Source organism: Cetorhinus maximus, chromosome 7, assembly GCF_964194155.1.
Source record: "Cetorhinus maximus chromosome 7, sCetMax3.hap1.1, whole genome shotgun sequence".
NCBI classification, from domain to species: domain Eukaryota; kingdom Metazoa; phylum Chordata; class Chondrichthyes; order Lamniformes; family Cetorhinidae; genus Cetorhinus; species Cetorhinus maximus.
In genome coordinates this window covers 3756618-3784409 of record NC_135885.1, presented here as the reverse complement: position 1 = coordinate 3784409, position 27792 = coordinate 3756618, and the positions used below count along the sequence as shown (strand labels likewise).

The window sequence follows — 27792 nt, the reverse complement described above, 5'->3', positions numbered from 1 at the left end:
AGGTTTTGATTGAAGCTTATTGGAAACAATCATGCATTGTACCCAGATTAGCCTCCTGCTCGTGGACTAATGCTCACTAGATGTTATGGTGGGTAGACACGCTGCTTTTAAGCATTGTAAAATGGTACAGCACAGAAGAAAGCCATCCAGCCCATTGAGCCCATGCTGGGTCTCTACAAGAGCAATTTAGCTAGTCCCATCAGCCAAAAGATGGATAATACCTGATGATTGAGTAAGGTGTAGGGGTTATATCTATCTGCCCTGCCTATTTAAATAAAATTATCTCCCTTTCTCCTCCCCTGTTCCCTCCTACCCCCTAATTTATACTATAGCCAGTAATTTCTTTGTACTTTATTTCCACAGGTCCATTAAAGCAAAAGAGTTCGATTCCATCTTGTATGGTCCAGTTGTGGATTATTCCTTCAGAAAGCTCGAAACTTTATCTGGTGATGTGTCTATCTATAAATCTTCACAAAAGCACAACATCTCCACATTTTCAATAGCTCCTCTGCTCATTTTGCTCATTAGAAATAATAGAGGATTAGATAGACATCTTCGTATTGTCTGTGACCCTGAGTTATATTTGGAGTGCCTGTGTATAAATGCACAAAATGTGTTAGCAAGGTCCATGAGTTGCAGGCACAAATAACCACATGGGATTGACATAGTGACGATAATTGAGACCTGGCTCAAATAGGCACATGATTAATGCTTAATATCCTAGGGTATGAGGTGTTCAGGAAAGAAAGGGAAGGAGGTTTTGTTCCGCAGTGGATAGCACCCCTGCCCCTGAGCTAGAAACTCTGGGTTCAAGTCCCACCCAGGACTTGATGGCCAAGGAAGGTGCGTTTATAATGCAGCCAAACAGGTTGAGTATCAACCTGCAAATCCTTCCCACGTGCCAATGGCAGGTGGTAAGAACAGGAAAGATTCCTGGTCAGCCATGTAATTGGATCGTCTATTGTCATTAGCCATAGCTCCAGGCTACAACATGCATGCAACAGTGTATGGTACCTTAGCAACTTGGATTCCTTGGGGATTGGTGCTAACAGCATGGGGTTCAATCCTCATTCTGGCTGGGGTGGATTCGGGATCTGCCTCCTTGCACTACCCAGGAAAGTGGTGGAGATTGTGGCCCGGTGAGTCGGACCTGCTTTCAGGCAGAGAGCTGAAGAAGGGAAGGAAAAAGAGGAAGAGGGGCAGCAGTTTAGATTTGAGGAAAATAATTGTGTGAAAAGAGAAATATCCTTGAGGGGATCAAAGAATCCATTTAATTGGAGTTAAGAAACAATAATGGAACTATCGCACTATTTATTGCATTTTAGAAGCCACCAAATAGAGGGAAGATGATAAAGTATTTACAAAGAAATTACTGAGAGGTGGAAGAATTGAGTATCAATAACGTGAGATGTGAACTAACCCAATACTGAGTGGGGCAATGGTTGTGTTAAGGGCACAGAAGGGAAGGAATTTCTGAAGTGCAACATTAAAAGGTTTTCTCTATGAACAGAAAATTCTGTTGTACTAAATAAAAAGTTCAAGCAAGAAGTGAAATGACAAATTATTTGTACTTTGAATTTATTATACTGTATTCGCTGCTTACGGTGCAGTCTGCTTTACATCAGGGAGCCAAAACACAGATTGGGTGACTACTTTGTGTAACACTGTTCAGTCCCCAAGTGTGACCCTGAGCTTCCAGTCACCAGTAACATTAACTTTCTGCTTCTCTCCACTTTGACCTCGGCCTCCTGCACTGTTCCAGTGAAGCTCGGGGGTAGATGGTGGTGTACTGGTAATGTTACTGCACGAGTAATCCAGAGGCCCAGGCGCTCCCATTTACACCTCTTCTAGCACATCTTCATTTCCCATTGCCATCATCCTCTTTTGCCTTGCACCATCATCTATTTTGTCATGTAATGTCTCCTGCCATCCACCCTATCACAGACCTTTCCCTTTGTTCTTTCCTACCAATTTCTGTCCCCCATGAGTGTGTTGGTCTCCCAACGCCATTCCCAGTGCCAACAGGTTTCACCAGTCTTGGGGAATGGCAACCTTGAGATCCCACCTGATCCATTAACCATGTAAATAAGATTGTTAAGGAACTCAATGAGAGCTCTTTAAGGGGCATGTTCTGATTTTGATGGAGGTACATGGGCTGCACACGTTGTCTGGGGCAACAAGATGAATGGAGGCGGACATGGAGCCAGTCATAGCTGCCCCAGGGAATTAGGTGGGCCCTCCTAAAGGGTGAATGGCGCAGAAGGGGGACTGGTGCAATTGGGTCAGCCAAGGCTCCGTCAACAGCACCTTCCAACCTCTATCACCTAGAAAGACAAGGCAAGCAGACTCAAGGGAACATCACCACCTGCAAGTTCCCCTCCAAACCACACACCATCCTGACTTGGACTATATTGCTGTTCCTTCACTGTCACTGGGAGTCAAAATCCCTCCCAACAGCACTGTGGGTGTATATATACCAGATAGACTTCAGAAGTCAAGAAACAGATGACCATACCATTTCAATCTCTTCTCAGCTACTTTCTTTGATGCTCCCATCATCTTCACTGACTCCCTGATGCGCTGGTTCCTGATTTTTCTTTTTGTTCTTTCTCATTACTCCACACATTAATCTCAGCATCCGCATCTCATTAGTATCCAATCATTATCCCTCTCTTGATGTTGTCAAGTTTCTGCACCATATAACAAGGCTGGTCTTTCAACTGTCTTGTAAATTCTTCCTTTCAGTTTTAGTGATACTTTTCTATCACATAACACTCCACTTCTATCAATTCTACCAGGGTTAATCCATGGCTCAATTTCCATTCCCATGCTTCCATCTTCTGCCACCATTGACCCCAGGTACTTGAAACTACTCAGGTCTTCACCCAGAATCTTTCCACCTTCACTCTGGTTTTCTTCCCTAGGATAGAAAGAATAAAAGCAAATGCATGTGGGCAGACGATGCAGTCTGTGCTCAGGACATGCAGGGGGTTTTCACCCTCCTGACATTGAGTCCGGAAGGGGAGGGGGCAGGGCTGCCAAGCACAATTGGAGGGGGGGAGGGGGGCACCTAAGCACAAAGAAGGCAATAGCTGGCAATGGGAGCACAAGTCTCATATTTTGTGTCCAGTGGCGATAGGGAGTGGGATCCTCCATTGGAAGGGCAGAGTCCCAGGCAGCAGGAGGGCAAAGGAGAGGGACGGGAGGCTGGAAGGACATTGTTGTGTTTTTGTAATGACGTAAAGGCACCAATCATCCATAAATCTGGGTTCATGTGTTAAGACTGGGCACATGAGAATAGATATACGTGCTGCATTCTGCTCACAGGCAAAAGTGAAACTGAAACTGGATTACATGACACACTTCCCTTCTAGTGATATCATGCTGCAATCCCTTAAAGGCATATTACAATTGACATAGAGGCCATACCCTTAGCATAGGATCTGCTGTCAAAGAAGGAGCTACTTTGAGATGGCTGCAAACAAGTGTTTCTACAGACTGGGACTCTCCAGGGAAATGGGCAGAGACCTGTGCCCTCGTTAACAAAGACCTAGCAATGCTCACCACCATGCTCTGCCAGTAACCATTGAAATCACTGTGGTCTTGAACTTCTTTGCTTCTGGCTCCTTCCAAGGATCGGCTGCAGAATTTGGCATCTCAAAAACATTGATATCCTGCTTCTGAGACCTGGACAGTACGTACAATTCGAGGCAGACAGGGCCTTGCAGGCACAGAGGTCAGTGGGCTTCACCTCCAGTTGCACCCATGATGCCATCAAAGCTCTCAGTGAGATTCATCAACAGGAAGGGATTCCACTCACAGCATTCATCTGATCTGTGACCACACAGGAGCTTCCTTCATGTGTGTACCTTCCTGGCAGCTACCCTGATTCCTTAATCCTCAGCCAGTCCAGTCTGCTGCAGCTCTTCACTCCAATACCCAAACTCTGTAGACGGATTCCACGGGACAAGGAATATCCCTTGAAGAGACGGCTACTCACCCCATTACAAGAGACATGGAGGCAATACAACTGAAGCCATTTTCTCAGTAGAACTACCATTGAGCAGGCCATTGGGCTTCTAAAGATGCGGCTCTGATGCCTGGACTGTTCGGGTGGTGCCCTGCAGTGCATTCATGCAAGGATCTCACCCATTGTGGTGGACAACTGCGCTCTCCATAATATGGCCCTCCAGAGAGATGTGTCGCTTGAGGTCAGTGAGGCCCTGGAAGGACAAGACTCACTGGAGGAGGAGGTGGAGGGTGAGGATGCAGAACACCGAGGTGCGCCAGCTGTGCAGAGGGGTGACCAGGTCCAGCATAAGGTTCGATCTCATCAGGATGCCATCAACGTTAGTGATCATCTGATTCAGGCATGATTCAAGTGAACCCAGGAGGAACGGGTAGCCTGGAACTCGCTCTGCACTGTCTGTGCTAACACTTCATTCAAGATGCAGCCTGGAACATGCAAACTCTTACCGCCGATGAAGGAAGTACATCTACCCAGATGTTTCACCATCACCATACAGGGAACCTTTCTCTCCTTCACCGCTTCATCACTCTTTTCTTGTCCTACCATTAATAAAAGGATGTTTACATGGTTGGCTTCATGTGTCAATATTTACATGGTGCCCATAAAGACAAGCAGTGCACAGTTACAGGTAGAAGACACCCCAGTGACCCACTCAGTGTTCTGCCACTAGTGGTGGCCTCTGCACTAAACCACTTCTACACTCAGTGCTCCCTTTGTGGCCTCGGAGGAAGTGGAAGCAGACTGCCCACTTGCGACTGAGATGCATGTTGGGGCGTCCTTTTTGTGGGGGCGTCCATGGGGTCATCTCTTCCAGAGGCTGCTGCACCTGCATTATCACACGAGACAGCCTCTGTCACTGCACAGATGTCCCACTGTTAGAAGGGCCGAGAAGGCTGATGATGATGGCAGTGCCCCATGAGAGGTGGCACCCTCATCCTCCTCAGTGACTGCCTCACCCCTTGGCTGGTGCTTTGGATCGCTGAAAGGGGCCACCAGCAGAGGTGCAACTGGCATCCCCTGAAAACGTCCCTGTGCCATCAGCACCACTGACGGGTCAAGGTTACAGAACATGGAATGCATTTTGTGAACATCAGTACACATTTCCTACATGCACTCCAAGTGCTGCCACATATAGCTCTACAAGGGGCTGGCCACTCAATGGAGGAGCTCATGCGCACAAAGCCTTGAGTTATGGTGACATGAGGTGCATGGTTTCCTCCATTCTGAACCCATGATGGTGTATTACCTCAGGGAATGTTAAGATGTGGTTGCTGGTCTAGATAGAGGCTCCTTTCCTGTGACCCCTGACACCCTGCAATATGCCCAGCTCAGCAGGGCTGTGTCTGTCCTCCATCCTCCAACAGGCACTATTCACAGCTGCCCTTCCTGTGGCACCTCCTCCTGCTCACGAGGGTCTTGCTTATCACCCAGTGCCACCCCATCTAGTTTACTGGGGTTTGGTGGGGAGAGAGCAGGGCAGTGGGATTAGTTTGGGATTGATACAGGACTATGGGGGGTGGGGGGGGCGGGAGCAGGGGATTAGTTTGGAATTGATATAAAGCTATGGAGAGAGCGGGGGAACACACATTTATTGGGCTTCATCACTTCAATCTGTGCTGCAAAATGATATGCAAATTGGTAATTAGCTAGTCTCCAGTGTATTCTGGCAAATGGGCAGTTAGACTTCTTTTTAACTGTTTCTCTCCATTATCCAGACTGCATTAAACTGACGCCTCGCACTGGCCTCCGACCAAATGAGTACACAGAGGACAAGAAGCTGAAGAGCTGTTCCTTGCGTCTGAGCCACAACCGGCTGTGTGACATAAGCGATCTGAACCAGCTGATTGACGCATTGTTTGTGGAACCTCACCGCTTGTTCTGGATTGACCTCTCCTTCAACCGCCTTCCCAACATTGACCCTGTAGGTTCCGGCTTGCTACTGGGCTGTCTTTTGTCGCAGTGAAATCTATCTACCTTCCTCTCCTCACTAGTCATTATTTCAACAGTGATCAAGGAGACAAACTTCATACTCATCTGATTTCATTCTTATCGATCTAATCATAGCCAGAGTATCACTTGCAATGACTTCTTTTCCTGCTGCAGTATCATTACCTCTGCTGTCCCCCAAGGCTCTATCCTTGGCCCCCTCCTATTTCTCATCTATATCAATTTCCATATACACCCAGATCTACCAGACCAGCATCTCTCTTGACTCTTCCACTGTCACTAAATTATCAGACTGCTTATCTGACATCTATTAATGGATGAGCAGAAATTTCCTCCAATTAAATATTGGGAAGATTGAAACCATTGTCTTTAGTGACCACTACTAACTATGTCCCTCTTCCTGGCAACAGTCTAAGATTAAGCCAGTCTGTTTGCTTTTCTTTGTGTCCCATTTGACCCTGAAATGTGCTTCCAAATATGTATTTGTGCCATCACTAAGTCTGCCTACTTCCACCCACTGTAACATTGCCCGACTTCATCACTACTTTATCTCATCTGTTGCTGGAACCCTCATTTACCTCCAGACTTGACTATTCCAATACTCTACACTGTAAATTTGAGGTCATCCAAAATTCTGCTGCTCATGTCCTTATGGCACCAAATTCCATTCACCCCCTCTGCTCCCTCACCTACGTTGGCACTTGGTCCAGCAACACCTTGATTTTAAAATTCTCATCCTTGTTTTCAAATCCTTCCGTGGCCTCGCCCCCTCCCGAACTCTGTTATTTCCCCCAACCCTCTCAGATAGAGTCATAGAGTTTTACACCTCGGAAAGAGGCTCTTCGACCCATCATGTCCGTGCTGGTCATCAAGCCCCTATCTGCTCTAACCCCATTCTCCAGCCCTTGGCCCGTAGCCTTGTATGCTATGGCATTTCAAGGCATCTCTTCACTCATCTGATTCTAGCCTCTTGAGCATCCCTAATTTTAATCACTTCACCATTGGCGGCTGTACCTTCAGCTGCCTGAGCCTCAAGCAACCTACACCTCTCAACTTCGCCTTCCTCCTTTAAAACATTTAAACCCTGCCTCTATGACCAGGTTTTTGGTCACCTCTCTTTCTGTTGTCTATGTGTTTTTTTTTGCATTATAACCCTCCTGTAATGTGCTTTAGGAAGTTTTATTATGTTAAAGTGAAAAAATGAAAAAGCTGTTGTTGTAACCAGCTCTACAACTCAGATCTCTGTGTTACACCAATTCTACCCTCTTGTCCATCCCAAATTTTAATCATCCACCACTGGTGGCCATGCCTCACTCATTTTTAAGTTACCTCCCCTTGGCGACTTGGTGTCAATTTTCCATCTGATAACACTCCTGTGAAGTGCCTTGACATGTTGCACAAAATTAAAGACACTATGTAAATGCAGTGGGGGTCTGGTTAGCTCAGTTGGCTAGATGGCTAGCATATGGATCAGAGTAACAAGAACAGCATTGCGATCGATCCCCATTCCTGCTGAGGCAGGCTAGGGGCCTGCATCCTCGCCCTGCCAGTAGTAAATGATCTCGGCAGTTTATTTGTGGCTTGGCTAACATTTATCAAGGACCTGCCCTCGGACAGAGAACTGAAGAAGATAAATGCAATACTCTCTCTCTCGACTGACTCTGACTCAAATTCAAGACAATATCACTCCAATGATTGGGTGGCCTGATTGGTGCACAGTATTCAAGGTGGTGCCTATAAACAGTCCATTTATACACTTACACCACTTCTTCTGATTTGCATCCTAAAACTCTGCTACAGAAATCCAGTTTGAGTTTTTGCCATTTTCAGATTGGCTTGATTAGTTAATCTGAACACCTCGTGCACTAGTCTATGGCATTTCTAATGATGCAGTGCTCCCACAGTATAGAATCATACTGCATAGGAGGCCATTCAGTCCATTGCACCTGTGCCAGCTCCCTGAAAGAGCTATCCAATTATTCCCACACTCCTGCTCTTTTCTCACTGCCCTGCAATTTAATTCCTGTTCAAGTATTTATCCAATTCACTTTTCAAAGTTACTATTGAATCAGCTTCCACCGCTCTTTCAGGTAGCACATTCCAGATCACAACAACTCACTGTCTTAATAAAAAATTCTACTCTTCTCCCTTGTGGGAAAGGTGAACTCCTAACTGTCTGTACGTTTATTTCCCACATATCAGCAACTCCCTCACACCCCCCCCCCCCACTCACCCCTGCCACCCCTGATTATTGCTGCAGTTTTGAGAGATTATTGTGTTCAGAATGTACAGTTCACAGTGTAAACCGGTGTACGAGCTGCAGGGAGTGGGTCATGGTTTGGGTTTAACACTTGCTTGAGTTCAAATCCAGACCAGGCCCTTCTGGCTTTTGGGGAGGTGGGGTTTGTTCTACATGAAATGAGAGTGTTTGTCTCGGTCCACTCTTCAGCCAGCAGATATAGATCCTGTAATATTGGCTTGTGCTATCCCTGCCCTGGGAGTGTTAGATGGTGACAGTGTAGAGGGAGCTTTACTCTGTATCTAACCCCGTGCTGTACCTGCCCTGGGAGTGTTTGATGGGGACAGTGTAGAGGGAGATTTCCTCTGTATCTAACCCCGTTGCTGTACCTGTTCTGGGAGTGTTTGATGGGGACAGTGTAGATGGAGCTTTACTCTGTATCTGACCCCATGTTTTTCTTGTCCTGGTAGTGTTTGATGGGACAGTACAGAGGGAGCTTTACTTTGTGTCTAACCCTGTGTTGTACCTGTCCTGGGAGTGTTTGATGGGACAATGTAGAGAGAGTTCACTTTCTAACTAACAGTACCTAGGTTTGTTTCCAAACCTCTAACCTCTGGTTTGAATGGTGTTTATGAACAGTCAAAAAAGTAGTAGAAAAACAGATGCTTGGAAATGCTGACAGTAGGGGCCTGAATGGAAAAGTTCCCTTTCTACCACATTGATATTCCTCACATTCAGCCCAAAATTAATGAGAAAACAAATTCAACAAAAACCTTTAATTTTATTATGATCCCCAGCTGAGGTCACCACTGGTCAAGCCTGATCCCAGGATGGAACCCAGCTTGATAGATCCTAACTTTTATTTATTTGTTTGGATACATGGAGAGTGGCTACTGAACAGAGTCACCGGAGTCAGCTAATAAACTTTTAACAAAAGAATAAAACGTTTATTAAACAAGAAAAGATGAACTGTGTTACAATACTCCATCACCCACAACTATACCTTTACAGATTTGTAAGGATAACACAAGTTACAAAAGCTATCTTATACTCTAACGTTCACAGTCCATGTAAACCAATAGGCGACCTGTGGTCAGACACTCCATATTCTGAAACCAAGTGACAGATGCCATCTCAACCAGATACTATGGATCTCTCCTCAACTCCCCTCAGACGCTTGTCACACCGTGAGCCAACTGGTCTCACTGCACTCCGTCTTTAACATGAGGGTTTCCAATCTCCACTCTCCAAGTCCTCACCTTAGAATCTTCTCTCAAACTGACGCTTTCGCTCAGACGCCTTCCGCAAGAGTTCACCTCCAGGGTTTCAAACTCTCCTTCCGGTGTTCCTCTTCCCTGGGTCACCACATGCATTCAAGCTGTCTTCCACGTACTCTCTCTCACTGACTCAGCCATCAGCAGTACCACTGTTTCACATGCTCATAGCAAAGAGTTACAGACCTTCAGCCATCTAATTGGACCTTCTGGCTCTTGCAAGCTGTTTTCACTTTAAATCTGCTTTCTGCAGCTTTTGTCTCTTTAATTCTGAAGCTTGGAGGCTTTCTCTCTGCCCCTCACTGTTAACTTCACTTAACAGGACCTTTTCCAGGTTCCGCTCTTTCCCTTTGATTAGAAGGTCTGCTTGGGACTTTCTCCTGTTCCACTCCCCTGGATTTTGGCGTCTTTTCTTTAGCTTGGGACTGGCTATCTGTCCCCTTTGCTCCAGTTTGTGGGAGGCAGTGGCATAGTGGTATTGTTAATGGACAAGTACTCCAGGTACCCAGGGTAATGCTCAGGAGACCCAGGTTCGAATCCCACTACAGCAGATGGTGGAATTTGACTTCAGTAAAAAAATTTGGAATTAAAAGTCTAATGATGACCATGAAACCATTGTCGATTGTCGTAAAAACCCATCTGGTTCACTAATGTCCTTTAGGAAAGGAAATCTGCCATCCTTGCCTGGTCTGCCTACATGTGACTCCAGACCCACAGCAATGTGGTTGACTCTTAAATGCCCTCTGAAATGGCCTAGCAAGCTACTTTGTTCTCAAGGGCAATTAGGGATGGGCAATATATGCTGGCCCAGCCAGCGACACCCACATTCCATGAACAATTAAAAAGAAGTCTCTCCTGGCAGCTACTTTCAAAACCAACTGAACTCAAACTGCTGTTTATAGTTTCTGGTGTGTGTCTGTGGGAGGGACCTGTCTCTCCGAACCCCTGCAAGGCAACAGCCTAGATTTTTTTTCTTTTGATTGCTTTACTTAGCTTAGAGTTGTAAAACTCTCATTAAAAATGCAGGCCCCTTTTAAAATGAAACTAAAACTCAACTTGACCCTTTCTTAACCCACAAATACAAAAATACTAATCAAACTTAACACTCATTCCTTAATACCCACAAATACCAATATAACTTAAACTATCTCTTTCTTAACATTTTCTATAGTACTTTTCACCTCCCTCTATCATGTAGTCACCACTGAAATGCGGGAAACAGGGCAGAATTTGCGCACAGCAAGCTCCCACAAATAGCAATGTGATAATAACTGATAATCCGTTGTAGCCTTGTTGGGTAATGGATAACTATTGGTCTGAGAACTGGGGAAGAACGCCCTACTTTTCTTTCAATAGTGCCATCTTTTACACCCTTGCTTAATGTCTCGTTTAAAAGACAGCAACACCAACAGTGCAGCACTCCCTCAGTAATGCACTGCGAGTGTATGGGATTATGGGCTCAAGTCTCTGAAATGTGACTTGAACCCGCAACATTCTGACTCAGAGGCATGGCTGGCACCTGCTTTTAGGGAGTAAGAACAAATGCATCAAATGAACTTGTAATGTTTAAATGTAAATGATACTGCTGTCACTTTGGCTTGGGGATTTTATCCAATGACTGTCTGTCAACTGTTTAATCTTTCTACAGGTCCTGGTCCAGTGCACTAAGCTGCAAATCCTCAATCTCCATGGTAACCAGATTGGCGAGCTGTCTGAGGTGGACAAGTTGGCCTCGCTGGTCCACCTGCGGAGCCTGACGTTGCATGGCAACCCTATGGAGCTGATCAAAGGATACAGGTACCCGGGCTGGGACTCTCTGTGTCCTCTGGCCTGTACAGCAACAGGGCATCAAGTCAAAATATATTCTCTTCTGACGGGCACTCACTACTCGCTGGGGTATAATCCTACCTGTCTACCTGTCAAAATTTGCCATACTGGGTGATCGACCAGCTATTTGACCAAAGGATGCATATCACAGTCAAACCCTTGTCATGTCCTGGCCCCGCCCCTCCATACTTCAAGGTAGGTGGTACCGAGGCTGATGTGTAAATGGACCTCAACCAGACCCTGGTAACTCGGTATGGATCACAGCTGGCCTCTGACGTACCTTCACCTGTTTTATCTTGAGGGATTGGCTACCACTTTCCTCAACACAAGCACCCACATTCAGTCGGGATTTGAGTTATAGGGTGCAGGCTGTATCTATTGCCCATCCCTTGTTTCATTGATGTGGGACTGCAGACGCACACAGGCTCAGACTGTGTAAGGACGGCAGGTTCCCTTCCCTGAGGGACACAAGTTATTACAACAGTCTGGCAATTCATCGTCTTTTTATCTGGTGACTGCCCACCAATCACCAGATTTATTGAGTTTTTTGCATTTTGCCCTGGTGGAATTTAATGTCACATTCACTCTGGTTGCTAGTCTGATGCAATTAACACAAAACTACTGTACACCAGGTCTGGTTCAGAAGGTACCAAAAATGATTCTTGCATCAGCGGAATGCAGAGCTTTGATCCAAAAATAAGGAACTTGCATTTATATGGCACCTTTCACTTCCTCCGGATATCCCAAAACACTTTATAGCCAATGAAACACTTTTTTGAAATGTTGTCATTATTGTAATGGAGGAAACACAGCAGCTAATTTGGACACAGCAAGATCCCACAAAGGCTGAAGAGTTTTAGTTATGAGGAGAGATTGGATAGACTGGGGTTATTTTCCCTGGAGCAGAGAAGATTGAGGGGGGACATGATTGAGGTGTATAAATTTATGAGGAGCATAGATAGGGTAGACAGGAAGGAACTTTTCCCCTTGGTGGAGGGATCAATAACCAGAGGGCATAGATTTAAGCTAAGGGGCAGGAGGTTTAGAGGGGATGTGAGGAAGAATTTTTTCACCCAGAGGGTGGTGGGAATCTGGAACTCACTGCCTGAAAGGGTGGCAGAGGCAGATACCCTCATAACATTTAAGAAGTATTTGGATGTGCACTTACAATGCCATGGCATACAAGGCTATGGGCCTAGTGCTGGAAAATGGGATTAGAATAGTTAGGTACTTGTTTGACTGGCGCAGACTCAATGGGCGAAGGGCCTTTTTCTGTACTGTAGACTTCTATGGCTCTAAGCATAAGAACATATAAAAACATAAGAAATAGGAGCAGGTGTAGGCCATTTGGCCCCTCAAGTTTGCTCCACGATTCAATAAGATCATGGTTGATCTGATGTGGCCTTAACACCACATTCCTGCCCCCAAAACCCTTGACTCCCATGTCTATCAAAAATCTATCTAACTCAGCCTTGAATATATTCAATAACCCAGGCTCCCCTGCTCTCTGGGGAAGAGAATTCCAAATACTAACGACCCTCTGAGAGAAGAAATTCCTCTTCATCTCTGTCTTAAATAGGAGACCCTTATTTTGAAACTGTGCCCATTAGTTATTTCAGATTCTAGGGGCCATTTCTGGACCTCGTTTAACTTTACTGCCTTGACTTTGGCCTTGCTACATTCGAGCAGCTCTCACTCAAGGTCTATGGGTGCTATCCCCCCATTTTGGGCCTCTGGATCTTCTCCAGCTTTCTGCCCTTCTGCAGACTTCAGCTCCTTGGTCTTGGCCTCTTTTCTTTCACTGGCTCGCACCTGGCTGTCATCAAATCATTCCCAAGGAGGAAATCGATTCCTGCTACTGGTAGCTGAGGTACAATTCTTACTGTAACAGGGCCTGAAACAAGGTCACACTCTAGGTGGGCCTTACAAGAGGGGTGCAAATACAGATCCTCCCCCCACTCCACTGATCAGCACTTTGACCTTCAGGGAGGACTTGGGGTTAGGTTTGAGTTTCTGTCCAATATGAAGGATTGAGTGGCCCCCGTGTCCCGGAGCAGTACCACAGACTTGCTCACATTTTGGGGATGAGTAGAGGGACACTGTTCCCAAATGGACAAAGCTCTGGAAACGCTCTGGGAGTTTGTCCGGCTCAGGGACACAGAATGCCATACCCTCTTAAGGGTAAGTTCCTGTCGCGAGCGGCTCTGCCTGCACTACCCATTGAGACACTCTTCGAGGGACTACTCATGTACAGCCCTACCAGGCCAACTGGCTTGCCTAGCAACCTCCAGCACTCAGGTCTGGAATGGCCTATTTTGTTGCAATGAGAACAGCCTCCAGGAATTCTCCTTTCAGGCTGTAGGGGGGCTTCTTGCACCCTCTTTTGTGTTTTCTTTTCTGAGTGGAGGCCCTTTCCTCTCTCGGTCGCCATGCTCATCTTTCCAATGCTGATGGGTGTAGCTTGGAAAGGATCTGCCTGAGTTTCCAGCCTATAGGTGAGATCATAGCTGTCTGCTGTGACTGCCGCACCCCTGGCTGTGAGGATTCTCTGCTCCGCTAGGTGTATTCGCAGGTTGGAGGATAGGCAATTTTTGAATTCCTCCTGCAGTACCAACTCCCGCAACCCCTCATAGGTGTGTGGGATTTTTAGGGATCTTATCTATCGGTCAAATGCGATTTGTTTCAGCCGAGCGTTGTTATAAGCGTTCCGGAATTGCTGGCGGTATGCCTCTGGGACTAATTCGTAGGCACTTAGGATGGCAGCCTTGGACAGCTCGTAATTTAGGGACACCTCAGAAGGCTGCATGGAACAGACCTCTTGGGCTCTCCCTGACAGCTGCCCTTGAATTAAAAATGTCCAGATCTCTGAGGGCCATTTTAGCTGTCCTGATATTTTCTCAAATCACCTCAGAGTAGTTCTGGATTAGGGTGATCAGGGAATGCTGTCGGGAAGAGAGAGATTTTCCCTTGCAGCGGTGAGTTGTCTGCTCTCTCTTTCCTGTGAGCTGCTAGCTCCATTTCCAATTTTCGGAGCTGGAATTCTCTTTCCTTTTCTTGTTCCCTTGCTCTCTCTTCCCTCTCCTAAATTCTACTCCAATTTAAGCCTTTCCAGCTCAAAATTGGTTGGGGAGGGGATTCAGAGTCATGATTGAGCTTTCATCCGACCGCTGTACTGGTAACATAAGATCCAGATGTTCCACCAATGCCAGGATTAGTTATTTTCTTTTGTTTTGCTGGACAATTTGAACTGTATTTCCCCAGCTACAACTTTCAATTGATCTGTGCTAAGGGTCTCCAAACTTTCCACACTTAAATTCTCTTGCTGAACAAACATTAATTGGGCATCAAATATATGTTGCCATTTTCTTAGTGTTAGGACAAGGAATTTTCTGCGGGAAGTTACTTGTCTTAAAATTAGTTCCAGCCACCAAATTTTACCTCTTTGGCTTCCAATTGGTTTCTTTCACTATCCAGTTCAGTCTTGTTTTAAAATTTTGGACATTGGCCAAATTCAAATTGGGTTATCCTGGACTTGAGCTCTAGAGGGGGATTAATTGACCTGCTGAGTTTTTCCAGGTAATTCTGTTTTTGTTTTAGAGATGAATTGGTCTTGAAGGCACATATAGAGAAGTTCCGCTGTTCCAGTAGTTCACAGTGTAGATGAGGGCCAGGCAGAGCTCTTTCTGCTGCTACCTGTTAGATGATAAAATGGTAGACTTCTACTTCCCCTTAGCTCTGAAGAGTCATACAGACTCGAAACGTTAACTTTGTATTTCTCTCCACAGATGCTGTCAGACCTGCTGAGTTTTTCCAGCATTTTTTGTTTTTGTTTTAGATTTCCAGCATCTGCAGTATTTTGCCTTTATATTAAAATGGTAGACTGCCTGGGTTCGGTTCCACATGGTAATATGACAGGTTTGGGGAGGTCATGTGACATACCTCCCACCACCTCTCCCGGGTGTCAGACAAAAGATGTATTTTCCCAGGTCTGGAATCTCGAGGTGTTTAATAGAGGAATGAGTCTCTTTTGTCCTTTGCAGACATACCATTTACGTTGGCTGAATCTCTGCCTTAGAAATGCAATGGGGATGGTGCATTTCTTTGGAATTTGATTGTCAGCAGTCAAGAGAGCATTAACACCTCTTTAAAGATAACAAGGTCCCTACTGGCTTTTGAAGGTTAGAAATTCCTCTGGTATGAGTCATGGCTAGTCAGGGTAAAGACTTGTCCATTTTTAAAATGAAGATAATTTTATAAAGTAGCCAGATTTTTTTTTCCTTCCTGTCTTCTGGCCAGAATATTATCCAATTCCCTTTTGAAAGTTACTGTTGAATCTGCTTCACCACCCTTTCAGGCAGTGCATTCAAAATCACAGCAATTCACTCTGTCATCCTATCCAATTTCTTTTTTCCCAGTTCCTTGTTCATCTTCTTCAACCATTTATGGGATCCTTGATTTTATTGATAGAGGAATGGAGTACTAAAGCAAGGATATTAGGCTGAATGTACATAAATTACTGGTTAGGCCCCAGCTGGAGTTTTGCATCCAATTCTGTGCACAACACTTTACTAAAGATGTCAAGGCTTTGGAGAGGGTGCAGGGGAGATTTATCAGATGGATACAAGGGATAAAGGACTTCAGTTATGCAGAGGGATTGGAGACGCTAGATTTCATAGATGTGTTCAAAATCATGAGGGAAAAATAAAGACAAATTGTTTCCACTAGCATGAAGGCCTGTAACCAGAGGACACAGATTTACGGTAATTGGCAAAAGAATCAGAGGGGGAAATGAGGAGAATATTTTCTTCATTCAAAAGTATGACCTTGTACGCGCTGCCTGAAAGAGCAGCGGGATCAGATTTAATATTGAAGAAATATTGGGTGCTTGTGATAGAGGGGCGGCAGTTCCAGGACATCACTGCAGGAGTTCCACAGGGTAGTGTCCTAGGCCCAACCATCTTCAGCTGCTTCATCAATGACCTTCCTTCCATCATAAGGTCAGAAGTGGGGATGTTGGCTGATGATTGCACAATGTTCAGCACCATTCGCAACTCCTCAGAATCTGAAGCAGTCCATGACCTAATGCAGCAAGAGCTGGACAATATCCAGGCTTGGGTTGACAAGTGGCAAGTAACACTCGCGCCACACAAGTGCCAGTCAATGATCATGTCCAACAAGAGAGAATCTAACCATCACCCTTTGACATTCAATGGCATTACCATTGCTGAATCCCCCATGAACAACATCCTGGGGGTTACCATTGACCAGAAACTGAACTGGACTAGCCATATAAATATTGTGGCTACAAGAGCAGGTCAGAGGCTTGGAATGCTGCCGCGAGTAACTCACCTCCTGACTCCCCAAAACCTGTCCACTGTCTACAAGGCGCAAGTCAGGAGTTTGATGGAATACTCACCACTTGCCTGGATGAGTGCAGCTCCGACAGCACTGAAGAAGCTTGACACCATTCAAGACAAAGCAGCCACTTGATTGGCACCCCATCCACAAACATTCACTCTCTCCACCACCAATGCACAGTGGCAGCAATGTGTACCATTTACAAGATGCACTGCAGGAACTCACCTTCCAAACCTTCGACCAATACCATCAAGCAGGACAAGGACAGCAGACACATGGGAACATCACCACCTGGAAGTTCCCCTCCAAGCCACTCACCATCCTGACTTGGAAATATATCGCCGTTCTTTCACTGTCGCTGGGTCAAAATCCTGGAACTCCCTCCCTAACAGCACTGTGGGTGTACCTACACCACATGGATGACAGCATTTCAAGAAGGCAGCTCACCATCACCTTCTCAAGGGCAATTCGGGATGGGCAATAAATACTACCCTAGCCAGCGATGCTCACATCCCATGAACAAATAAATATAAATAAATAATCATGGTTGATTTTATCTACATATAAACTGGAAAAATCAGATTGGCAGTAGTAGCCTGGATGAGGAGTTCATAGAATGATTTTGTGATAGTTTCATAGAGCAGCATGTTCTGGAACCAACCAGATCGCAGGTTATATTAGACTTGGTATTGTGTAACGTGACAGGATTAATGGCCTCAAAGTAAAGGCACCCCTAGGTAGCAGCGAGCACAATATGATTGAATTTTACATCCAGTTTGAAAGGGAGAAGAGTGGTTCTGAGACAAGTATTTTAAACTTAAATAAGGGCAACCATATGGGCATGAAAGCTGAGCTAGCTGAAGTGAACTGGGATACTAGAGGATAGATCAATAGAGAAGCAGTGGCAGACATTTAAGGCAATATTTCAGAATACACAGAATAAGTATATTTCTACTATAAAGAAAAATCTAAGGGGAGGACTCACCATTTGTGGTTAACTAAAGAAGTTAAGGAAAGCATCAAACTTAAGGAAAAAGCATATAACTCCGCAAAGATGAGTGGCAGGTCAGATGATTGGTCAGAATACAAAGAATGGCAGAGAATGACTAAAAGGTTAATCAAGAGAAAGAAATGTAAAAATGGACTACAAGAGTTTCTACAGGTATTTAAAAAGGAAAAGAGTAAGTTCTGTTGAAGAGTCATACGGACTCGAAACGTTAACTGTGTTCCTCTCCGCAGATGCTGCCAGACCTGCTGAGTTTTTCCAGGTATTTTTATTTTTGTTTTGGATTTCCAGCATCTGCAGTTTCTTGCTTTTATGTAGGAGTAAGTAAAGTGTGTGCTGGTCCTCTAGAGAGTGACAATGGGGAGTTAATAGTAGATAATAACAAAATGGGGATGAAATGAACAAATATTTTGCTTTTGTCTTCACTATAAAAGATACAAAAAACATTCCAGTAATAGCTGTAAACCAGGAGGTGGAAGAGAGAGAGGAACTTGGTGAAACTACACTCACTGGGGAAGCGGTACTGAGCAAACTGATGGAGCTGCGGGCTGACAAGTCTACAGGTCCAGATGGACTTCATCCTAGGGTCTTAAAAGAGGTGGCTAATGAGATAGAAGATGCATTGGTGTTAATTTTCCAAAATTCACTAGATTCTGGAAAGGAGCAAATATAACCCCTCTATTCAAGAAGGAGGGAGGCAGAAAACAGGAAACTATAAGCCAGTTAGCTTGACGTCTGTCTTGGGGAAGATGTTAGAATCGAGCATTAAGGGGGTTATAGCTGGGCACATAGAAAAACTCAAGGTAAATGGCTTTGAGAAGGGGAAATTGTGTTTAACCAATTTATTGGAGCTCTTTGAAGGAATAACATTTGCTGTGGATAAAGGGGAGCCTGTAGATGTGCTGTACTTGGATTTCCAGAAGGCATTTGATAAGTTGCCACATCAAAGCTCACAGTGGAAAATGAAAGCTCATGGCGTAGTGGGTAACATATTAGCATGGATAGAAGATTGGCTGGCTGGCAGAAAATACAGATTATGTATATAAATGGATCTTTTTCGGATTGGCAGGATGTGACGAGTGGAGTCCCGCAGTGGTCTGTGCTGGGGCACTTTTTACAATTTATATCAATGACTTAGATGAGGGGAGTGAAGGCATGAGTAGCTAAATTTGCAGATGACACAAAGATAGGTAGGAAAGTATGTTGAGAAGAGGACATGAGGTTGCAGACGGATATAGATAGGTTGAGCGAGTGGGCAAAAATCTGGCAGGTGGAGTTTAATGTGGGAAATATGAAATTGTTCACTTTCGCAGGAAGAACAAAAAAGCAGACTATTAGTTAAACGGAGAACGATTCAGAATTCTGAGGTGCAGTGGGATCTAGGTGTTCCCGTGTCTAAGACCATGAAAATTAGTCTGCAGGTACAGCAAGTAATTAAGAAGGCTAATGGAATGATATCCTTTATTACAAGAGGGATTGAACGTAAAAATAAGGATGTTATGCTTCATTTATAAAGGGCATTGGTGAGACTGCATCTCGAATACTGTGTGCAGTTTTGGTCTCCTTAATTAAGGAAGGACATAAATATGTTGGAGACAGTTCAGAGGAGGTTTACTAGATTGATACCTGAAATGAGCTTATGAGGAAAGGTTGGACAGACTGGGCTTGTTTCCACCAGAGTTTAGAAGAGTGAGGGGTGACTTGATTGAAGTATACAAGATCCTGAATGGTCTCGACAAGCTGGACTTGGCAAGGATGTTTCCTATTGTGGGTGAGTCCAGAACTAGAAACATAGAAAACAGAAGCAGGAGTAGCTCATTTGGCCCTTTAAGTCTGCTCCGCCATTCAATATGATCATGGCTGATCCTCTATCTCAACGCCATACACCCACACTCTCCCCATACCCCTTGACGCCTTTAGACTCTCAAAATATATTTCCTTCTTAAATATATTCAGTGACTTGGCCTCCACAGCCTTCTGTGGTAGAGAATTCCACAGGTTCACCACCCTCTGAGTGAAGAAGTTTCTCATCTCAATCCTAAATGGTCTACCCCGTATCCTGAGACTATGACACCTTTTTCTAGACATCCCAGCCAGAAGAAACATAATCCCTGTGTCCAGTCTGTCCAGCCCTGTCAGAATTTTAAAAGTTTCAATGAGATCCCCTCTCATTGTTATAAACTCCAGTGAATACAGGCCTAGTTGACCCAATCTCTCCTCATACGATAATCCTGCCATCCCAGATACTGCTCCTGCCATCCCAGATACTGCTCCTATCACTGCTTGCTTGTCCCTACAACCACCCCACCCTCAACTTCTCTCCCCCAACCCCCCCCACCTTGAACCAGCTTATATTTCACCCCTCTCCTAACTATACTCAGTTCTGTTGAAGGGTCATGAGGACTCGAAACGTCGACTCTTTTCTTCTCCGCCGATGCTGCCAGACCTGCTGAGTTTTTCCAGGTAATTCTGTTTTTGTTATACCATTTGCCTTAACTGCTTGCTGCACCTGCATGCTTGCTTTCAGTGATTGGTGTACAAAGACACCCAGGTCCCTTTGTACATCAACATTTCCCAATCTATCACTATTTAAATAATACTTGGCCATTCTGTTTTTCCTACCAAAGTAGATAACTTCACACTTAACCACGTTATACTGCATCTGCCATGTATTAGCCCACTTACTCAACCTGTCTAAATCACCTTGGAGCCTCTTAACATTCTCCTCACCACTCACATTCCCACCAAAGTTTGTGTTATCAGCAAACTTGGAAATATTACATTTGATTCTCTCATCTAAATCCTTGATGTATATTGTGAATAGCTGGGGCCCAAGCACTGATCCCTGCGGTACCCCACTAGTCATCGTCCACCACTCTGAAAAAGACCCTTTTATTCCTATTCCTTGTCTGCTAACCGATTCTCAATCCATGCCAATACATTACCCCCAAGTCAATGTGCTTTAATTTTACACGCTATCCTCTTGTGTGTGAATTTATCAAAAGCTTTCTGAAAATCCAAATACACCACATCCACTGGTTCTCCCTTATCTATCCTGCTAGTTACGTCCTCAAAAAACTCCAATAGGTTTGTCAAACATGATTTCCCTTTCATAAATCCATGCTGACTTTGTCTAATCCTGTTGATATTTTCTAAGTGTTCTGTTATCACATCCTTTATAACATTCTAGCATTTTCCCTACTACTGATGTTAGGCTAACCAATCTGTAATTCCCTGTTTTCTTCCTCCCTCCTTTTTTAAATAGTGGGGTTACATTTGCCACCCTCCAATCTGCTGGGACTGTTCCAGAATCTACTTTATTTTGGAAGATGACAACCAACACATCCACTATTTCCATAGCCACCTCCTGGGGTAGATAAAAACAAAAAGCTAAAAGCTACTGCGGATGCTGGAAATCCAAAACAAAAACAGAATTACCTGGAAAAACTCAGCAGGTCTGGCAGCATCGGTGGAGAAGAAATCAGTTAACGTTTCGAGCCTTCACGACCCTTCGGCAGAACTGAAGCATAGTTAGGAGAAAGGAGAAATATAAGCTGGTTTAATGTGGGGGGGGTGCGGGAGGAGAGAGAAGTTGAGGGTGTGGTGATTGTGGAGATAAGCAAGCAGTGATAGGAGCAGATAATCAAAAGATGTCACAGACAAAAGGATCAAAGAGGTGTTCAACACCTCTTTGATCCTTTTGTCTGTGACATCTTTTGATTATCTGCTCCTATCACTGCTTGCTTATCTCCACAATCACCACACCCTCAACTTCTCTCTCCTCCCGCCCCCCCCCCCCCCCCCCCCACCTTAAACCAGCTTATATTTCTCCTTTCTCCTAACTATGCTTCAGTTCTGCCGAAGGGTCGTGAAGGCTCGAAACGTTAACTGATTTCTTCTCCACCGATGCTGCCAGACCTGCTGAGTTTTTCCAGGTAATTCTGTTTTTGTCCTGGGGTAGATTATCAGGCCACGGAGATTTGTCAGCTTTCAGTCCTATTAATTTCTCCAACACTACTTTTTAAATAATACTACATCCTTCAATTCCTCCTCCTCACTAGACCTTGGTTCCCTAGAATTTCTGGGAAGTTATTTGTGTCTTCCTCCGTGAAGACAGAACTAAAGTAATTGTTTAATTTCTCTGCCATTTCCTGGTTTTCTCTTATAAATTCTCCCGTTTTGGACTTTATGGGACCTACATTTGTCTTCACTAATCTTTCTCTTTTTACATACTTATAGAAGCTTTTGCAGTCCACTTTTATGTTCCTTGCAAGTTTACTATCATATTCTATTTTCCTCCCTTAATCAATCTCTTGGTTCTCCTTTGCTGAATTCCAAAGGACAGAGATGGAGAATTCTTTTTCGGAGGGTTGTGCGACTTTGGAACTTTCTGCCTCAGGGAGCGGTGGAAGCGGGGTCATTGGATATTTTTAAGGTGGAGGTAGATTGATTGCCTTGCCTAACAAGTACCCAAGGTTATCAGGGGTACATGGGAATATGGAATTTGAAACAAAAAAATGAGCCATGATCTTATTGAATGGCGAAGCAGGCTTGAAGGGCCGAATGGCCTACTCGTGTTCCTATTTCATGTTTGCAATAGTAACATTCAAAAGGGAATCGACTATATACTTGCCTGGGCGAGTGCAGCTCCGACAACACAAGAAGCTCAACACCGTCCAGGACAAAGCAGCCCACATGATTGGCACCCCATCCATCACCTTAAACATTCACTCCCTCCACCACCGAGCACTCAGGCAGCAGTGTGTACCATCTACAAGATACACTGTAGCAACTCACCAAGGCCCCTTATTATGATCCCAGCTGAGGTTACCCCTGGCCAAGCCTGATCCCAGAGTGGAACCCAGCTTGATAGATCCTAACTTTGTTTGTTTAGATATGTGGAGAGTAGCTACTGAACAGGGGTCAGCTGATGTGATGAACTTTTAACAAAAGAATAGAACATTTATTAAACAAGATGAACTATAATACAATACTCCTTCACCCACAACTATACCTTTTTTAAAAAATATCATTCATGGGATGTGGGCTTCACTGGTTGGGCCAGTATTTATTGCCCATCCCTAGTTGCCCTTGAGAAGGTGGTGGTGTAGGTACACCTTCTTGAGCTGCTGCAGTCAATATGGTGTAGATACACCCACAGTGCTGTTATTTTGACCCAGCGATAGTGAAGGAACGGCGATATATTTCCAAGTCAGGATGGTGAGTGACTTGAAAGGAAATTTCCTGGTGATGGTGTTCCCATCTATCTGCTGCCCTTGTCGTTCTAGATGGTAGTGGTCGTGGGTTTGGAAGGTGCTGTCTAAGCAGCCTTGATGAATTCCTTCCGTATATCTTGTAGATGGTACACACTGCTGCTACATTGCATCGGTGGTGGAGGGAGTGAGTGTTTGTGGATGTGGTGCCAATCAAGAGGGCTGCTTTGTCCTGGATGGTGTCAAGCTTCTTGTGTGTTGTTGGAGCTGCACTCATCCAGGAAAGTGGGGAGTACTCCATCACAATCCTGACTTGTGCCTTGTATTTGGTGGACAAGCTTTGGGGAATCAGGTGATTGAGTTACTCGTCACACGATTCCTAGCCTCTGACCAGCTCTGTAGCCAGTGTTTATATGGCTAGTCCAGTTCAGTTTCTGATCAATGGTAACCCCCAGGATGTTGATAATGGGGGATTCAGTGATGGTAATGCCATTGAACATCAAGGGGCGATGGTTGGATTCTCTCTTGTTGGCGATGGTCATTGCCTGACACTTGTGTGGCACGAATGTTACTTGCCACTTGCCAGCCCAAGCTTGGATACTGTCCAGGTCTTGCTGCATTTGGACATGGACTGCTTCAGTATCAGAGGGGTTGCAAATGGCGAATATTGTGAAATTATCAGCGAACATCCCCACTTCTGACCTTATGACGGAAGGAAGGTCATTAACGAAGCAGCTGAAGATGGTTGGGCCGAGGACACTACCCTGAGGAACACACGTAGTGATGTTCTGGAGTTGAGATGACTGACCTCCAACAACCACAACCATCTTCCTTTGTGCTAGGTTTGACCCCAACCAGCAGAGAGTTTTCCCCGATTCCCATTAACTCCAGTTTTGCTAGGGCTCCCTGATGCCACATTCAGTCAAATGCTGCCTTGATGTCAAGGGCAGTCACTCTCACCTCGGGAGTTCAGCTCTTTTGTCCATGTTCGAACCAAGGCTGTAATGAGGTCAGGAGCTGAGTGGCCCTGGCGGAACCCAAACTGGACGTCAGTGAGCAGGTTATTGCTAAGCAAGCGCTGTTGATGTCCCCTTCCATTACTTTACTGTTGATCGAGAGTAGACTGATGGGACGGTAATTGGTCGGGTTGGATTTGTCCTGCTTTTTGTGTACAGGACAGACCTGGGCAATTTTCCACATAGCCGGGAAGATGCCAGTGTTGTAGCTGTACTGGAACAACTTGGCTAGGGACACGGCCAGTTCTGGAGTACAAGTGTTGAGTACTATTGCAGGAATATTGTCAGGCCCCATAGCCTTTGCAGTATCCAGTTCCTTCAGCTGTTTCTTGATATCACATGGAGTGAATCGATTGGCTGAAGACTGGCATCTGTGATATTGGGGATCTCCAGATATATACAGATTTGTAAGGATACTACAAGTTACAAAAGCTATCTTAGACTCTAATGTTCATAGTAAGTACACAGTCTATGGCACCCTATGGTCAGACACACCACACTCAAATCAAGTAACAAGTGCCACCCCAACCAGATGCTATTGATCTCTCAACTTCCCCCAGACGCTTGTCACACCATAAACTAACTAGTCTCCCTGAATTCCATCTTTCACAAAGATTTCCAATCTCCACTCTCCAAGAGCTCGCCTTGGAATCTTCTTCCAAACCGACGCTTTCGCTCAGACACCTTCCGCAAGGGTTCATCTCCAGGGTTTCAAACTGTCCTTCCGATGTTCCTCTACCCTGGGTCACCATATGCATTCAAGCTGTCTTCCACAAACTCTGTCTCTCTGACTCAGCCGTCAACAGTACCACTGCTTCACATGGCCATAACAAAGAGTTACAGACCTTCTGTTGTCTCTTTGGACTTTCTTGCCTCTTAAAAGCTGTAGAAAGCAGACTTAAAGTGAGAACAGCTTGCATCTCTAAACCAGAAGCTTGGAGCCTTTCTCACTGCCCCTCACTCTTAACTTCATTTAATAGGACCTTTTCCCAGGTTCCTGTCCTTCCTTTGACTCGAAGGCCTTCTTTGGACTTTCCCCTCTTCCACTCCCCTGGATTTTTGGGGTTTTTCTTTAGCTTGGGACTGGCTATCTGTCCCCTTTGCTCCATTGTCTCCTGGCAGCAGCTTTCAGAGCCATTGGGGAGGCAGTGGTGTAGTGGTATTGTCACTGGACTGGTAATCCAGAGAACAGGGTAATGCTCTGGGGACCCAGGTTCGAATTTCACCATAGCAGATGTTGAAATTTGATTTCAATAAATATCTGGAATTAAAAGTCTGATGATGACCAGGAAACCATTGCCAATTGTAGTAAAAACCCATCTGTCATTTAGGGAAGGAAATCTACCTGGTCTGGCCTACATGTGACTCCAGACCCACAGCAATGTGGTTGATTCTAAACAAGGGCAATAAGAGATGGGCAATAAATGCTAGCCTAGCCAGCGATGCCCACATCCCATGAATGATTTAAGAAAAACAACTGCACTCAAATACCTTCCAGCACAACTGCAGTTTCTCTTTTTGTGTGTGTCTATGGGAGGGACCTGCCTCTCTGGGCCCGTTGCTAGGCAACAGTCCAATCCTTCTACCCATGTACGTTTACCTTCACTTTAGGGGTCATAAAACTCATTAGAAATGCAAGCAGCCTTTTAAAGTGAAACTAAAACTCCATTTCACCTTTCTTAATACACAGATAGAGAAATACAAATAAAACTTTAAAACTAAAAATCATTCCTAACACCCACAAATACAAATATAACTTGCTTAAACTATCTTTATTTCCTAACATCCTTCAACAAGACCTTCCAAACCCAGGACCTCTTGCATCGAGAAGAACAAGGCCAGCAGATTCATGGGAACACCACCACCTGCAAGTTCCCTTCCAAGCCACACGCCATCCTGACTTGGAAATATACCGCCATTCCTTCACTGTCACTGGGTCAAAATCCTGGAACTCCCTCCCTAACAGCACTGTGGGTGTACCTACACCACATGGACTGCAGCGGTTGAAGGCGGCAGCTCACCACCACCTTCTCAAGGGGCAATGAGGGATGGGCAATAAATGTCGGCCTAGCCAGCGACACCCACATCCTGTAAAAGAATAAAAACATTACTTAAAATGGGAAAAGGTTTTAAGTCGATGAGGAACTTTGTCTGATAATGCTGCTGTGATGTACTTTGGGAAATTTTACAACATTAAGGGTACTCTATAAATGCAAGTTGTTATTGAAAGAGGAAGTGGGACAAATTGGAAAGCCCTTTCAAAAAGCCGGCACAGGCACTGTGGGCTGTGACCCCCTCCCCTTCTTGATTGTAAGATTCTGGAAATTCCAGCGATTGAAGTTTAACTCACTCTCTCTCTCTCCCCACCACGCCCACCCCTGAAGGAGTTATTTGGTGGGGGTCATCCCACAGTTAAAGTCACTAGACTACAGCACAATCACCAAACAAGATCGTTCTACTGCTGCTGTCCTGAAGCCATTCACCAAACGTAAGCGTGTCGCCAGGAGAAAGTACCATGACTGATTCCAAGATGGCGTTGCAGTGGATTTCTTCCCACGCTTTGTTGGATTCCCAGCTGGAGCAGAGCCACTGAATTGGGAATGCCGGAACACACTCCACAATTTTCTCAAATTAATTTGATTTTTTAAAAAAGTCTTGTTGATTACTGACAATTATTTCTAAGATTACTCAAGGTCCGTGTGTATGTGTATGCGCACATGCATGTGTGTCACCATTGAATGCAGACTGAATGTTTCTGCCCCCTCCCACACTGCTTTTCACTCCTCACAGGAGGGAAATACAATTTCTAGTGTCAAGCCATCTTCCCAGTGCTGCTATCTCGCTGACAGAATTTGCCACAGGAGCTGCCACAATGACATCAATGAACAAATGCAGATGTAGGTGGTGGGAGATGAGAGGAACAGAGCAGGAATGGTGTGTGGGGGATACATGGTGCCAGGAAAGGTGGGGCAGTGATGGGATGGTATGAGACAAACATTTGGATCACATGAAAAGGTTGCACAGGAAAAGACCACCTTGTCTCTAGCCTCTTACATATGCATGGTTCTTGAATGAGGTGAAGAATCCCAATCCTACCCCACCCCTCCAATCCCCAACCAAACCCTTTCTCAGTGACGCCTCCTGGGAGAGACGAGAAATCAGATTAAAAAAACCCAAGGTCAATTGAGGGATAAAAGCAACCCTATAAACCCTGTATGCGATTGAAAATAGAGCAAGAGTCGGCACTGAGCGTGAGACTAATTCCTAATCCCTGTAAGATGTGATATGTCCCAGCCACACAGCAGTCCAATGAACTCTAGAAGGCCCACAGTGAATCAACACGCACCACACAAGTGGATGACAAAAAGGTTGGTCAAAGAGGTAGATTAAGTCCTCAGTCCTAATATCTCATGTGGTTCTGTATCAAATTTTGTCTGAAAAATCACTCCTTTGAAGCACCTTAGGACATCTTAAAAACATAACAAATAGGAGCATGAGGTACCATTTCCATTTGGCCCTTCAAGCCTTTTCCACTCATTCATTCAGACCATAGCTGATCCACCTAAACTCCACTCCGTTTTACTGCATGAAGGATATTCTATAAATGCAAGTTTTCATTTTGCTGTGATTTATTAAGTATTTTAAAAGGAGAGGCAGAGGGGTTTAGGGAGACAATTCCACAGCTGAGGGCCCTGACAGCTGAAGGCAGGGCTACCAGTGGCAGAGCAATTAAAATCGGCATGACAAAAGGCCGGTAGCAGAGTGATAGTAAAGTGTTTAAAATTCTGAAAAAAATGAAATAGGTTAGATAGAAACAGATGGTTTCCAATAGTTGAGGGTTCTCGAGTGAGAGGCCAAGCTCCAAGGCTAGGAGGTTTAGAA

At 44.9% G+C, this 27792-nt stretch overlaps 1 protein-coding gene across 1 annotated transcript in view; it reads left to right on the top strand.

Moving 5' to 3' along the window:
* Positions 1-26657, top strand: part of lrrc51 (leucine rich repeat containing 51) — a 34476-nt gene extending 7819 nt beyond the window's left edge. The window contains exons 2-5 of the mRNA XM_078545014.1: positions 364-446; positions 5746-5951; positions 11139-11287; positions 26295-26657. Coding sequence (XP_078401140.1) covers positions 364-446; positions 5746-5951; positions 11139-11287; positions 26295-26433 — 577 coding nt within the window. The 3' untranslated portion in view covers positions 26434-26657. The remainder of the gene's footprint in view (positions 1-363; positions 447-5745; positions 5952-11138; positions 11288-26294) is intronic.
* The last annotated feature ends 1135 nt before the right edge of the window (positions 26658-27792 follow it).